The sequence below is a fragment of the Falco peregrinus genome, chromosome 10 (assembly GCF_023634155.1).
Source record: "Falco peregrinus isolate bFalPer1 chromosome 10, bFalPer1.pri, whole genome shotgun sequence".
Taxonomy (NCBI): Eukaryota; Metazoa; Chordata; class Aves; order Falconiformes; family Falconidae; genus Falco; species Falco peregrinus.
The window spans coordinates 4,458,769-4,473,671 of NC_073730.1; the positions used below are offsets into that span (position 1 = coordinate 4,458,769).

The window sequence follows — 14,903 nt, forward strand, 5'->3', positions numbered from 1 at the left end:
GTATTTATCTATCCCTTGAAAGCGGTTGTAGCGCACTGGTTACCCTTTATTATTACAACGTGTAGCACAGAAGAGTGATGCATTCTTTATTCCTGGCATCTGTGTGGTTGTAGGACATTTATTGTGTTCAGCTGCTGTGTGTCCTGAGCACACAGATTACTTATGGGTAGGTCTCTCCGTTGATTTTCTTTGTGTAAAAATGTAACCTGCATTTTCAATAGGTGATCTGTATCTTTCATTTTAGACTACGGAATACACAGAGCTGGATGACAGCAACTTTGACTGGACCTGTCCCAACACCCAGATTCTTTTCCCAAATGACCCTATGTTTGCTCAGAGTATTCGTGAACCTTTGAAAAACGTGGTGGATAAGAGCTGTCCTAGGGGTATTTCCAGAGCGTAAGATGAATATTTTCTGTCTTTTGTTAGACTAGAAGCGAGAGGAGTAGGGTATGTTATGCATGGGAGGAGAAATGTGAGGTGTACTGGAGCTTGCTCTGCTTGAGTTTTAGCCCTTTTAAGAACGGATAGCCTAGGTATGGGAAAAATCAGTTCTGTTTTCTGTGGCATCATCAGCAAGGCTTTGTTCATTCCAGCAAAAATTAGCAAGTGTTTCAAAGCAAAAGGAGCTTAATGAGCCACAGACTCCCGAGTGGGAAAGGTAGCCCAGGTACACAGGAAATATGTCTCTCTTGATTTGTGAAATTCATTTCTGTAGTCTCTTGAACAGTTCTGCAACTCTTTGTAGTAAGCAAATCATGCTACTGTACGTAACCTCAACTGTGTTGAAGAGCTTAGGACAGTGCCTGTTAAAGCTGAGGAAGTTTGTCCTTCTGACCACCTCTTTGATATTTACACTTCTTGAGTAAAATCAGTAGTAACTGTATGAGGAAAACTGGTTTTAGTCAGTCTTACAATAATGCAGATTATTTAGAAACAAGAGGTAGTATATGGTAGTTTTATGAACATTGCCTGTGCTTGTTGCACTACAAAATTATTGATAATATTGACAACTTTTAAAAAAGGTAATTTGACAGAGATGTTGCGTCCTAGTGAAGCTTGTACTCAGCATTATTCCGAAGAATTCTAATCTTGTGGTAGTAGGAATAACTTGAGAGTTATGTTTCAAGAATAATCTGTTTTTTTAAAGCTTTGATCTCTGCTATCTTTTGGCAGAGAAGAGAATTTGGGAAGTGGACCAAAACCACCACTGAGAGCCAGAGATTTCATGGCCAGTAATCCTGAACACTTGGAGATACTGAAGAAGATGGGAGTCAGTTTGATCCATCTGAAAGATGGAAGAGTACAATTAGTACAGCACGCAGTGCAAGTAAGACAGTACTTCTGTTTAAGACTTTCAGTGAAATCCTACTGGCAATGATACTTGTCACATAAAGCTTCAGGAGGGAGAGCCAGACTCTGGGAGGAGGCACATGAGGTGGATGTACAACTGGGTTTAGCAGGCTGATGCTTGCTAGTCCTTCGCCTCAGTGACACTTTTAACTAACCTTCCATTAAATTAGATGGAGACTTTTCATGTCAAAGTGATGTAGCTAACGGTGTCTTATCTGAAAATACTAGCTTTCAGTGTGAGATACTTCTGTTTGTTTAGGAGGTCTGTATATTTGTATTTTTTTAGACTTCTGGGTGGTGGAGGTGCAAATAGATTAACTTCCTAGTTTGAAATGATGAATGAATGCCAGTGAGCATCCATGCTGTGTTTTTAAATATTTGTAGCAGTGGTCCAAGCAAACCTTCAAGTTTCTATTTCAACTTTTTTCCCAAATTTCTCAAAACATTTAAGAAGAAACTGTTTCTCATTTCTTTGCTACTCAGGCAGCAAGTTCGCTCGATGCTGAAGATGGCTTACGGTTCATGCAGGAAATGATTGAACTCTCCAGTCAGCAACAGAAAGAACAACAGCTACCTCCTCGTGCCGTTCAAATTGTTTCCCATCCGTTCTTTGGCAGGGTGGTCTTGACTGCTGGACCAGCACAATTTGGGATGGACTTATCCAAACACAAAGCAGGGGTATGTAATATGTGTATATGATCTGTTCCCAGCTTTCTGTTACTTTCCTTATTGCATAAGCCTGAATTTTTACAGTACTGGTACTATTTCAGGGTGGCCAGCTAGAGGGGGATCAATTAATGACAGTGGTTAAAATGACAGGGCGCAGCAATGACAGAATGACAGCAGTGACAGTCTTATAGATGAGTGGCTTATCAGTCTGTGGCCCATGCTCTGCTCCCGAGTCATTGGTCATAATTTAGGATTTAAAATGCATACGCAATATGGCTTTTGAAACGAACTTACATAATCTGCAGTGCATATCTTGAGAGATGTTGATTTAAGGGAAGGTTTTCCTGCCATGTCAGCCATGAATTTGCAGACGCCATTTTAGAGTTACAACAGGCTGTCCTTACGCAAGCTTTTACAAAAGGCTGTGTCTAGACGGAAGAAGAAAATAGCACAGAAGCAGTGGTCGTGGTCTCTGTTAGAAGCAGTAGGAGAACCCAGTGACTTCAGCTGGGCAAGAAACAGCCCAAAAGAGGAGTTCCAGATCAGTAGTTCACAGAAGAAAATTCCCCAGAGACAACAGTTCCCAGGTATAGAAAAAATAAGCCAGATATGAGAATTAGGTTTTCACTCGGGCATTCTTTGCTGCTTAGAACTCCGGCTTCAGGGTAAAGATGGCCTGCACTGACAGAAGACAACGCTTAAATGTGTTAGATTAACTGAAGAAATGAAAATCTTAAGAATCTTTTGCAATCTTGAGCCTAGCGCTCTAATTCTCTCTTTCTTTTTGTTTTTCCAAACAGACGAGAGGATTTGTTGCAACCATTAAGCCATATAATGGATGCTCAGAGATCACTAATCCTGAGGCAGTGAAAGAGAAAATTGCTCTGATGCAAAGAGGCCAGTGTATGTTTGCTGAAAAGGCACGAAACATTCAAAAAGCTGGGGCAATAGGAGGCATTGTCATCGGTAAATAAAATTTCAGGTTCTTCGTTTGTGTAAATGTAACCTGTATTTTACAGATTTGAAGATGCCGGAAAGCTGACAAGAAGCTGTTAAACTTTCTGAGATGCCAGTACTCCAGCACAGAAATTGTGCTGTCAGAAGACGAGGAAATGTTTTGGTTTTGTCTTGTTCTGCGCAGAAAGTGTGGCGAAATAAATTGGGATGGGTGATTGTCACCGGGTTTGCAGATTAAAAGTTGTTATTTAAGGAGCATTGAGCACTGAAATAGTGATGTCTACTAACTGCTGAGGAAGACGAGATAGAAATGAAAAATGTTAAGGAAAACAAGTACGCAAGTTGGCTTTTTGCTTTTTACGACCAACATGCCATTTTATGCCTGGGATGCCCTTAACTGATCGGGCAGTGGCAAGCTGCTCAGAAAGTCTGCTGACGTTCGGAGTCGTGGCCTGTTTGCCTAACAGGAGGTTTGCTTGCTTTTCCTTTTGTGTGCCTCTGGCTAGATGACAACGAGGGAAGCAGCAGCGACACGGCTCCTCTCTTCCAAATGGCCGGTGACGGAAAGAATACAGACGATATTACGATTCCCATGCTCTTCCTCTTCAACAAGGAAGGAAACATTATACTGGACGCAATCCAGGAGTACGAGGCTGTGGAGGTGCTCCTTTCTGATAAAGCAAAAGACAGAGGTAAGATTTGAGGCTATTTATACAAATTTAGCTTCCATCTGTGCTGTGGGACAGTGTAAAATGTACAATAATGATTTCTATTGCTGCCCAAAGGTGCAGACGTGCATCTGGTAGCTCTGGTTTTCTTTTTGACATTGGTGTTATTTTTTTTTCATAAGAAAGCCATTATCTGAGATGTGTCATTATCTGCTCGCCCCCCCCCCCCCCCCCCAACATTAACATTAACATCCAGAAATGCTGTTCGTAAGTTACTTGTCTGTTTGACTAATGAGAAAACTCAGCCTTTTGGGTTCCTTTTGAACGCTTTTTGTCATAATCTGCTTTGAAGTAGTGTCAGGAATAGCGTGAGTGATTTCAGTGCCCTACATTGTAAATGCCTCTCTCTTATCTAGCTCCCCAGTGACATTCTTGGTACCCAAAAGGAAAGAGACAACTGTTACAACTATTTTGCCTATCTAAGGAGAAGTGGTTATCATGAGAAATAAGGCTGCTGACCTCAGATGTTTTGCAGTTTTTCTGGTGTAATACAAGAAAATTGCAAGCTAATACATTCCCAGTTGAAATGTTTGCATATGGCAGGAAATTCTGGGTTTTTGCTTTTGTAAGCCTTCCACCTAGCGCTGCTTTGTCCGAGCAGCATACGTAAGAACAAGTATCTCTAGTAAACCAGTGACAGCGTTTATTTTCTGCACGTTTGTAAAGGTGATATGCTAAAAGCTAGTGTTGTTTCTTTGTAGCTGCTTACAAATTCCTCCTGATTAACTATGCTGTTAAGCTGCTCTAACAAAATATTAAATACAAAAGATAGCTCTGCATTTAAGAATTTATAATCCCTATCTGCTTCTTCCCCCTTCCTCGTGCTTCCGTTTGGAATCCCAGCAACAATCTTTAAAGGTAAAATGATTCCAAACTACATTATTGATAGCAGTAAGTATCCCATGTTAAAACTGGCGTATGCAGTTAAGCTCCCTGCAAGCCCTGAAATACTAGTGTCCTGTCTAGTAGCTATAAACATCGAGCTGCAGAGAAGTCTGCATGGTTAAACTGGACAGCTGCTGTAAAGCTAAATCAGTACTTGAGATATGTACGGTAGTTGCTTTGAGTTGTGATGAGTTTAATTCCCAGTTCAGTGAACTTAAAACTGCCTGACTCCCACTTCCTTAGATGTGGGATAGTGGTGGATCTGGGAGTGCTTTAAAATCTGGTGTTGAGGTCCCGTGCACGCGGTGGGTATTTGCTTAAGGCTGAAGGACGGTAACTAGCGCTGACCCAGAAGTCGCTATTCAAGTTGGAGGAGCCAAAGCTATTTTCGCTATATTGTTTGCCCTAATTTAGAATGTGTTTAAATGTCTTCCCTCCTCTCCCTCCCTCTGTAAAATGTGTTTCTTAGTAACATTAAATTTTCATATCAATGGAAAGTCTGCACTTCCTTGAGGAAGTAAGGCCAAGGGAAGTGATCTTGCTTTTGAAATACGTAATAAAATGCTGCCTTCCTAGTTTGGTTTTTTTTCCCAAAGTTTTTTGTTTTCTTTTTCTTTTCCCTCTCAAAGACTTGGAAATGGAGAATATGGACCAGAAATTATCTGAAAACGATTCACATAAACAGAATTCAGAGGAAGCTACTTCAGCATCTCAGGATGTTGGTGTAGTCAGTGAGGAGCCTGAAGAAGGAGAGAGCTCCGATGTTACTGACCCTGATTCTTTATCTCCTGCAAACACAGACAGTGACAGCGTTTCCATTTCAAATCAGGATTCCTACGTCCCTGGAACCGATGAGGCTAGTGCTCCAGAGCCAGCATGTACACAAGGGAATAACCAGCCTCAGGAACAAAAGACCGAGACAGAGTCAAATTCCAAAGTTAACTGGGATAATAAAGTCCAACCTATGGAATCCATATTAGCAGACTGGAATGAAGATATAGAAGCATTTGAAATGATGGAAAAGGATGAGCTATGACTTGTAATAATAACTTATTTGTTAGTAAGCAGATGGCGAACTCTGTGGGTAGAAGTGAGGCCCTGATACCTGAGAACTAGAAAACATATTCAGTATTGTGATGAGCAACCAGGTTTCACCTGGGAAATACCACAGAAATCCAGCACGTGCTCTTTGTATTGTTTTATTTTTTCCTGTTTGAGAATGGGAACGTGCAATTGAAGCATCTGTCCGGCTCCACTGCATGGTGCTGTGGGGGAGCCCAGGAGGCTCCTGCAGGGAGCGAGCCCCACTTCTGCATTCCAGGCTGCGAGGTCACGCTCCTTGGTGCCTGGAAGGCAGAAGTTGAACACGGTGGGGTTAACGTACCACGTAACGGTTATCGGTGAGGGCACCCGGAGGCAGTGGGTCAGCCCCTGTTCGGGTGGGAACAGAGGTGCGGTTTCACGGCTTTCCACCCAGCTGCAGGCCTGCCTTGATAGCAGGAGGTGAAATTGTTTCCAGTTGTCGTGTCTTTAAGACACAGCTAGAAGCAGTTTGATTTTATCCTGACATATCACACTGAGACATGTAGTGTTGCTCATCACTCCTTCCATCTGTTACCGCGAAGAACAGCCATGATGACATGTGAGTTTTCCCTTCTGCTCCGCTTTCACCTAGAGAAGCTGTATAAACCAAAGGCAACGTGTACTTTGTAAGCAGGTTCCATCAGGGCAACTAAGACAGCCTTGGGGTCCACCAGGTAAAGGTTCGCGGCGTGTTGTGAAAGTTACGCTCGAGGTTAAGGCAGAGTGGGCAAGGCAGGCGGTGAGTTACGGGTGTTTCCTTTGGCCTCCCAGGTTGAAAAACTCAAATCTACCCCGAGATACGGAATTTAAACCGGCAATATTCTCTAAAAGGACACTAAACAGAACTAGATCCGCTGTAACAAAATCTTCCTTTTTCTACACGTTTGACTTCTAATGGCTTGACTTTGTTGCCATTCTTTTTATATGCAACTTCTATACGTGCGATACGTAAGGCAGCGAGGCCAGTACCAGTAGTGAAGCGCAACAATTTTGGCTGTTGGGTCCATAGTTCAAAGTATAGTGGTGTGAACTGTGAGGACGACTGGTTTGTTACTCTGGGCTTCAGGAGTTTGTTACAGGTAAGTGTGAGTCCTAATTTGTTATCCCAATTACGCAAAATATTATTTAAATAAAAATGGGGATGTTTAAACCCACTGAGAGACGTTTTGACTGTGTCCAAAGAAACTGCCAAAACTAATCAACTTGATTTATATAAAACTGCTTTTAGTGAATCGTGGTTCAGAGAATTGTTTTATATTAAAGAATAAATTAACACTGCCTATATGCTGCACCAGGCTAAAAACGAAGGTTTATATTCATCATTACAATGGAATAAGAAAAAGCCCCGCTCTGAATTGCACCTTTCATTTAGCTGGTGAAATTATGCGTGCTGAATATGCAACTGTTAATTAGTACAGCCATACTGTATGTATTTATGTATCCTCCTGTACAGTGTGAATGGAGAGATGCCAGGCAAATGCTGTATACATGTATACTTAACGACACTTGCTTTCAAGAGTATCAGAATGCACAGGCACCTTTTGAGAGCACGACAGTCTATCAGAATATTATCCATAAAGTGAATGGTAACTTTATTTAAATCACTAGAGAAGGAGGTAATTTCGAGGAGGGAATGAAGTGGTAGCAGAATAGTGAATAAGTGTCCTTTTAAATAAATTAGCTTTTAAATGTAGTTATAACTCCTTTGCACAAATAACCGGATGGAGGTTTGGACTGAATGAGCAGGGCTTGAAGCAGCTGGGGTTTTTCGGCTGAGAATTTTTTGATTTCTCTTTTTTGTTACGTGAGTTTCTTCATGTAAAGCATTTGATCATGGGAGCCTTTAAAGTGTCCTTCGTTACTTGGAGCCCCAGCCCGCCCCCAAGAGATGCTGCGCTCCCCTGGCCGCGCCTGGGCTCGAAGCGACGGGGCCAAGTGCAGTCAGCTGCCGGATCAAAACCATCAGGTGCAGAGCAAAAGTTTTCACTCTGATAATTCCTCTGATCTGTCAGTGCTTAGTGCCACGAAAGGAGCATTTTTGTTCCCATGCTCTTCAACATGGACTATGTCTTCATATTTGTTAGCTATTTTGGTGGAAATAGAACTATTTTTATAGGTGGAGAGGCCCTCCGGTCATTATGTTAAGACTGTCAATATAGCAACTAAAGGTTTTCTTTTTGGTTTTGTTCTTTTTTTTTTTTTTTTTTTTTTTTACTTGCAGAAAATTTAGGTGTAGATGTAAAATTTTATTAAAAGATTAACTTTCCTTGCCATCACCAACTCATTTAACTGCTTTTTCCACATCTACTGCTAAAGCAGCAGACATTAGCTCTCTTTTTAAGGGATTTAGAATGATCCCAGAACTCAAAATGGATTTGAAGCATCATTTTGGTGGTGGCCTACCTCAGATAACTGTTGCCTCCTTCCTTTCGGTTTGGTTTGGGTTTGTTTTGTTCTGCTTTCCCTTTGAAACCATCATGAGAGCCATAGCTTTGTTTACGGAACTCAATCGGGTAAGGTTGACCTTTAGGGAAAGAGGACTAAATGGGGGGGGGGGGGCAGTTTTATTCAGGTTATTTTCACTTTGTATTCCTTATGAGGAAATAGGCTTTAGTTTAACCTTTTCATATCATTCTGGAAATAATTCAAGTTTCTGTCACTGTCATCTTTAAGAACAAAAAGAATGTATTCATCAAAAAAAAATATCAACAACCTTTTGGAGAAGGGAGTAAGTGTTGTGCCCAAATTTTTAGGGGACTGCACCCTCCATGCGGAATATCGCTGGTTAATCAGTAATTGCCTCTGTGCGGTGTTGTACATTTATTTGTATGGTATTGAACACTGAAGGGTTCAGTAATCGCAGCTGGAACTAGCACTTACTCCATGCCATGTAATTCAGATCAGCCAATTAATTTCTCATTTGATCTTAGAGGAATCTTCTTAATTGTTTACATTTATTATTTCTTAATGAAGTTTCAAAATGAGTCCAGCTTTGGTGGTTCTCCTGCAAGCGTACCTGAAGGCGCAGCAGTAGGCACGAGTAAGCGCGTGTTGAGAGGTTAAAACCAGGACATCTTATGCAAACGGCATCAGTCAGAACATAGAAGAAAAAACCATTCTGTGAATGAAATATTGTATGTTCAGATTTTATAAGATTTTTTTTTTTTTTTTTTTTAGCCAGCCCAATTTACAGCCGTATATTTTCTTATGAAAGATGTCTAATAACAGGTGCTGTAACACTATTGTTGGGTTTTACTGTCTGGTGGTAAGTGTATACAATATTTCTAAGGGCAACTATGTACTGTGATGTAAAAGTCTGGGCTAAAATGTATATAATCTGTGTACATAATTGTGTACTTGATTATAATTGCTGATTGTAAAGATTTAATAAAATGTAAATATTCTGGTCCAGCTGTGCTAAACTGTTGCTGATTTCTGGATTGTCCAGCTGTGTTTGCCGTGGTTTTTCAGCCGTCACACCGATACTCCCGTGTCTTTACTAGTGACCCTGATGCAGCGATTGCGCCGCTGGCACCCTGGTGAAGCGGTCGGCACCCCGGGGGCAGCGCTGCTATCCGGGGTCTTTGAAAGGCAGGAGAAAGCGCCGCTGGGAACCTGGAAGCATTTCTCCATCTGGGAGCACACAGGGTAAGGCCGCGGCTCTGCGGGATGCGCTGAGGGCAGGCCAGCCGGCGGTGACGGGGGCTGGTGGGCGCAGGGGTGCACAGCCAGGCAGCGCAGGACCTTTGGATATAAAGGGGCTTTTCCCTGCGAGGCTGGGAAACAGGGATGTTCCGCATCATCAAGCCACCTCCTTTTCAGTATAAAATTGGAAGTGTGCTGGAAAGGCTCTCAGCAGCCTCGTTGAATTGGACTATTTCAACTCTTTTTTTTTTTTTTTCTTTCTTTCTTTAGTCCATTCCTGCAGTGAGAATACAGATCCTCAAAAGTTTGTTTTAAGTATGACAACTTCTGGTCCTGTTTTCACTAAATTGAAAAAAACCCCAGGTCTCTCTTGGGCCTGATCAGGTACTCCATCATCCTTCCTCTGTTAGCCAGCTGTTCCCTGACACCTCTACTCCTATGAGCTTTTCCTCCGTGGAAGTTAGGATTAAGAAAATAAAATATGCAGGAGCTCTGAATGTAAGTCCTTGCTCAAGTGCTCAGCAGTGTTTATGATATTAAGTAGAAACCATGAACAGCCTCACCCATGAAGTGCTAGATTTCTTCAACCTATCGTTCTGGGAACATCGGGACTTCAGGGACTAGAGTGTTTTTGGAGCAAAGGCACCTTCCACCTTCCTCATCCCTTGAAAGGTCTTTAAGCTGGGATGCTCAGAAAGCATTTTGGTCTGCAGGGTATGTACCACCACCCTTGAAGGTCCTGTGTGCTTCCCTTGCCTCTGTTGATTTTGGGAGTTGTAGGTGTTCCTGAAATCAGATGTCTACTGCCTATTGACCCTGCAGGGCAACACGGCTCAGAGACGGGCAAACTGAGACATGTGCTCTTGAGTCCAGCACAAATGTGGGGTTTTGCAGAAAAAGATTAAAATAATAAAAGACTGCCCCAAGGAAACGTGCAGAGAGACAGGTGGGCAGAGGAGAGCACTGGTACAAGCAGACAAATACATGGATCGAGGTGTGTCACGCTCCTCTGGCATCTCTTTGGAGTGGATGACCGCGGGCAAGGGCTAAGCCAGGGTTGGCACGCGCGGGTTTAGACCAAACCCTTCAGGACTGACCTCTCCAGCGCGATGGAGCAGCCCTCGTGGCTGCAGCCCTTCACGTTTTCCCACCTTTCTTGATAAGCCTTGTGGCCTCCCGTCTGCTCTGCCTTTTCTGCAGGGATGCCCCATCCCTACCTCCCTGCGTTCCTTCCCGTCTGTCCGTTAACCAAGTGTTGAACTTGCACCCCAAAAAAGGCAGAGATGTTTGTCCTCTGCCAGCGTCCTACGGCCGTGGGTCATTGTGGTGCTGCCCCTGCGGGCAGAGGGATCTGGTTGCTTAAAAGAAGCACCAATTCTGCAAACCCCTGGTCCTCCTGGGCAAGACGCGGTGCAGGAGCGTTTCACCCGTTGCCCTCCCAGCTGCTGGGTCTGGGTGGGGGGTGGGTGGGGGCTTGGGAGGTTGGAGCACAGCCATGAACGGCAGTAAAGCTGGTCCTCTCATCTCTACTGGGCTAACGGGAGAGGTCTTGGAGCAAACCCTCAGCAAAGTGTATTACTTTTAATTTTCTTAAAAAGAGAGAGAAAATAAAAAAGAAATCTCTTAGAGGAATCAGTGTTCTCTCTTAGTGACACCCTGCTGCCGTCCTTAAGAGGATCTGTTTTTATCTCCCCATGTTCATCTCCGCCGCCTTGCCAGCTGTGATGCCCAGATGCTGTTTCAAATAACAAGGAATCACCCTCCCGTTGCAGGTGGCCTCTGGGAGGCAAAAATGTTATGCAAAATTAAAGGGTGGGTCCCCATCCCTGCCTCTCTTTACAATTCTTTTGTAACAAGAAATCAGGAATATTTAGTTAGTTATTTCCAGGTCTGAACATGTTCCTGATACTCCTGCTCCCCAGGGACAGAACGCCCGTTGCACAGACGTGGGAAGGGTAAGGGAGGCATGGCGGCACCAGTACATCACACCTCCTATCCAAACTATCTTTAATAATTACTCTGTGCCAATAGTTGTATTGACGGGCGGTGACTCAGTTTTCCCATTTCCACTTCCCAGTTAGGTCACCCAAAGCTGGAGGATTTCAGCTGCTCTGGCAAAAATTCAGCCTCAGCTGCTGCGTGTCCCATCGCTCAGGTCAGCCCAGATCTGCTGGCGGCAGGAGTCCCATTTTCTTCTGAAGTTCTACATAAAAAAGATAACGCCAATAAACGCCTCCAGCTGGAGCGGGCCCTACAGGACAGCTTGCCTGGGAGAGTTCACCCAAGCCACTGAGCCCCAGCGCGGGTGCATCCATCTTCATTAACCCTCCGGCGGCGGGCGCAGCGCGAGGCCGTGACCAGGGCTGCTCCAACTGCATTTAAGCCAAACTTGTGCAAATGCAGAATGCTCAGGGGTACCCACACATGCTTTTGGGGAGCCCTGGGCCCGTGGGGACGGCTCGGGTGCCCCGCTGGCTGCGACACCAGGACAGACCTGCTGGCAGCAGTGCAGGGCAGAGAATGAGAAGAAATACAGCCAAGCAGCTTCATCTTTTAAAAGATAAGCCCCCAAACCTTACCCGAGCATTTGTCTGCCTTCACACCCTTTGCCAGGTGCTGCCTTGCCTTCGCACCACTTTGGGGTGTCTGGGTCCCTGGGGTCTGGGCATGAGCCCTGGGGGAGGGGGATGCTCGGAGCTTTGCGCAGGGACCTGCAGAGCAGCGACTGATGAGCAATTCAGAGCTCGTGGGATTGAATTTGATGCATTTTAGGAGTTCTCTGTGGACTCTTCTCCTCACGGGTGGCAGGGTGGTAACAGAATAAATGTTGATCATGAGAGCCGTGCGTGATCCTCCCCTCCACAGCAAAAGCCTTTTCCTCATCCCAACAGTCCTCGCAGTCCGGTTTAAGAAAATTATCAAAGATGACTTAGAAAGGCATAAGGGGAAAAAAAGGGGCAAAAGATGTGCAGGAAAGGGCAAAAAGGCATTTCCAGCACCGGCGGGCTCTCACAGCTGTTTTATGTAACCAAGCACGTGGCTTTGCACGTTTATTTTCTGGCTTGACACAGGTTATCTGATTGCCAGGCAGAGAGCATCTCTGTTAAATGATGTCAATCCTCGCCGCACTAGCATTACACCATCATAAAAAATTACATAGCTGCTATTTTTGGGTAGCAGCTCTCTCCAACTCAGTGAATAAATGCATCTCCATATGACTCACTCCAGGGGATTATTAATAGACACAAAAGCAGAATGCCAAACCCCCAAGAATATCACTCAGTTCTCACATGTAGCTTTCTAGTTTCTTGCAGTAATCACACGAATACTTTTTTGTCTCAAAAATTATTATTTTTTTAAAAAAATATATATATACAGGGGAACAAATTTGCTATTCAACTCACACCTTGAAGGCTTGTGGAGGGAAAGAAAGTCTGCAGCGCTGGAGGATGCTCGTTGCAGCAGCTCGGGGCGTGCAGGGTACCACCCTCCCACCCAGCACCACAACCAGGGCAGACCCGTAAGGCCAGGCGGTCGCTGATAACAAGGCTTGAGATCAAAGCACAGGTCTCCTGATTTACACAGAAACCATCGGGATGGCAGCGCAGCAGGGACGAAGCGAGTCGTTCTGGGAAGGAAAACTCACGGCTCCTTTTGCTGTGCGACACCAGCGGATAAATCAGTGATGGGCAGCTACTGTCAGGAAAAGACACGGCCTCCAGCCCGGAGCTCACCCCACGCCAGGGCCGGCTTCTTCGTTCAACTTTTCAGGAATTAGGGTGAAAGCCATCGGTGGGGTCCCCTGCCGTCCTGGCCCCGCTGCCACATGGAACTGCTGCGCTTGAAGAGTGTCAGCTTTGGTAATGCTGGCAAACCTTGGAAAAAACAGGACAGTTTTCTCCTAAAATGTGCTGTTGGTGTTCACAACGCTGCCGAGGCGCTGCTGTGGGCGCAGGAACAGGTGCCCACGAGGACGGTGTTACTATAGGTGGCTTTTACGAAGCAGGTTCACAGTCCCACACGTTTATGATGATGATGAAGATGGAGAAGATGGTAAGGAAGAACAACAAGATGATAAAAATGATAAAAGCGGATGTAATGGGTAGAGATATGCAGTTACACTAAAAAAATAAGATATTTTTTTAATATATATATTTTTTAAAGCAAGTAAGTATCGGAAGGCCAGAGCAAGGTCTCCCGGAGCCCTCCCTCCCCCAGGCTGAGCCAGCCCAGCTCTCCCAGCCCGTCCCCACAGCAGAGGGGCTCCAGCCCTCCCACCGTCCCCGCGGCTGCCTCTGGGCCCGCTCCAGCAGCTCCATGGCTGGCGGGTACTGGGGACCCAGGGCTCCAGGGGGGTCTCACCAGAGCGGAGCAGAAGGGGGGCACCCCCTCCCCGGGCTGCTGGCCACGCTGCTGGGATGCACCCAGGGCACAGTGCTGGCTCATGTCCAATTCTTCACCCACCAGTGTCCCCAGGTCCTTCTCCGCAGGGCTGCTCTCCATCCAGCCATCCCTCAGTCCATCCTGATAGCGGGGATTGCCCCAGCCCAGGCGCAGGACCTTGCGTGTGGCCTTCTGGAACTTCATGGGCCCACTCCTCCAGCCTGCCAAGGTCCCTCCGGGTGGCATCCCTTCCCTACAGCGAAACAACCGCACCCCTCAGCTTGGTGCCACCCACAGACGTGCTGAGTGTGCACTTAGTCCCACTGTTGATGCCACTGATAAAGCTACTGACTACTACTGGTCCCCGGAGGGGCTCCTGAGGGACACCTGTGGCACAGCCACGACCCCACAGGCAGGTGCTCTCTGGCTGTATCGGCCTCCGTTGGCTTTGGCTGGCCCCTCCGCAGGCTGCGGGGAGCCCTGACCCTGCTGACATCCCTTCGCTTCGGTGCCTTCTCCCTGCAGATGCAGAAATCGCCTCCACAAGCCACTCGGCACCTCCGGCTGGAAGGCAGCAGTTCTCCATCCTGCTTGGTGTGTGCGGGGACCTGGCTGGATGCACGCTTGCAGTCATGCAGCTTTAGAGACGGTGCTGCCTTTGGAAAACGTTGTTTAACCTTTGTCGAGTTAGAAAACGTGAACTTACAGCGGTGATCGTGCCGGGTAGGCGGTTTCATGGAGCCTGGTGCTCTTCATCGGTGGCAGCGGGTGGCAGTGAATGGGGGGCACGCTGCGCCGCTGCTCCCCACAGCCTGATGTGACCTGGAGGTGCCGTAGGTTTCCCCCATGCTGGGGGGGTGAAGGCACCTGATGGGCCATCAGAGCACAAGTTTGCCAGCTCGCAGTTCAGAAAACAAAGGAGAAATGGCCAACGTGGCAAGTCACATTGGAAGAGGAGCATAAAACATGTATGCTGGAGACAAAGCCTACATGGTGTCACGGACTGTCACCTGCAAAGCTGCAACGCTAACCAAAGCTGCTGGTGGGACAGAAGTCCCAACTGCAACTGGAAATCGCTCCCTTTTGTTTAAAGCTCTTATTAAATTCATTCCTTGGTGGATGCATACATCACCCAGCTGGAAGCGTCTCCTATCCTGAAGGTCTGGCATGTCAGCCAAGCTGATGTGGAGTTGAGTCATT

General features: G+C 45.8%; 1 protein-coding gene across 2 annotated transcripts in view; it reads left to right on the forward strand.

Annotated features, from left to right (window-relative positions):
- EDEM3 (ER degradation enhancing alpha-mannosidase like protein 3) overlaps positions 1-9,086 on the forward strand; it is a 32,586-nt gene extending 23,500 nt beyond the window's left edge. Inside the window, exons 15-21 of one of the 2 annotated variants that reach the window (XM_055815349.1) lie at positions 245-399; positions 1,177-1,330; positions 1,837-2,031; positions 2,823-2,988; positions 3,486-3,671; positions 4,551-4,598; positions 5,222-9,086. In XM_055815349.1, the coding sequence (XP_055671324.1) occupies positions 245-399; positions 1,177-1,330; positions 1,837-2,031; positions 2,823-2,988; positions 3,486-3,671; positions 4,551-4,598; positions 5,222-5,628 (1,311 nt within the window). In that variant the 3' untranslated portion in view covers positions 5,629-9,086. The remainder of the gene's footprint in view (positions 1-244; positions 400-1,176; positions 1,331-1,836; positions 2,032-2,822; positions 2,989-3,485; positions 3,672-4,550; positions 4,599-5,221) is intronic. The other variant, XM_055815348.1, reaches the window with a different exon arrangement.
- The last annotated feature ends 5,817 nt before the right edge of the window (positions 9,087-14,903 follow it).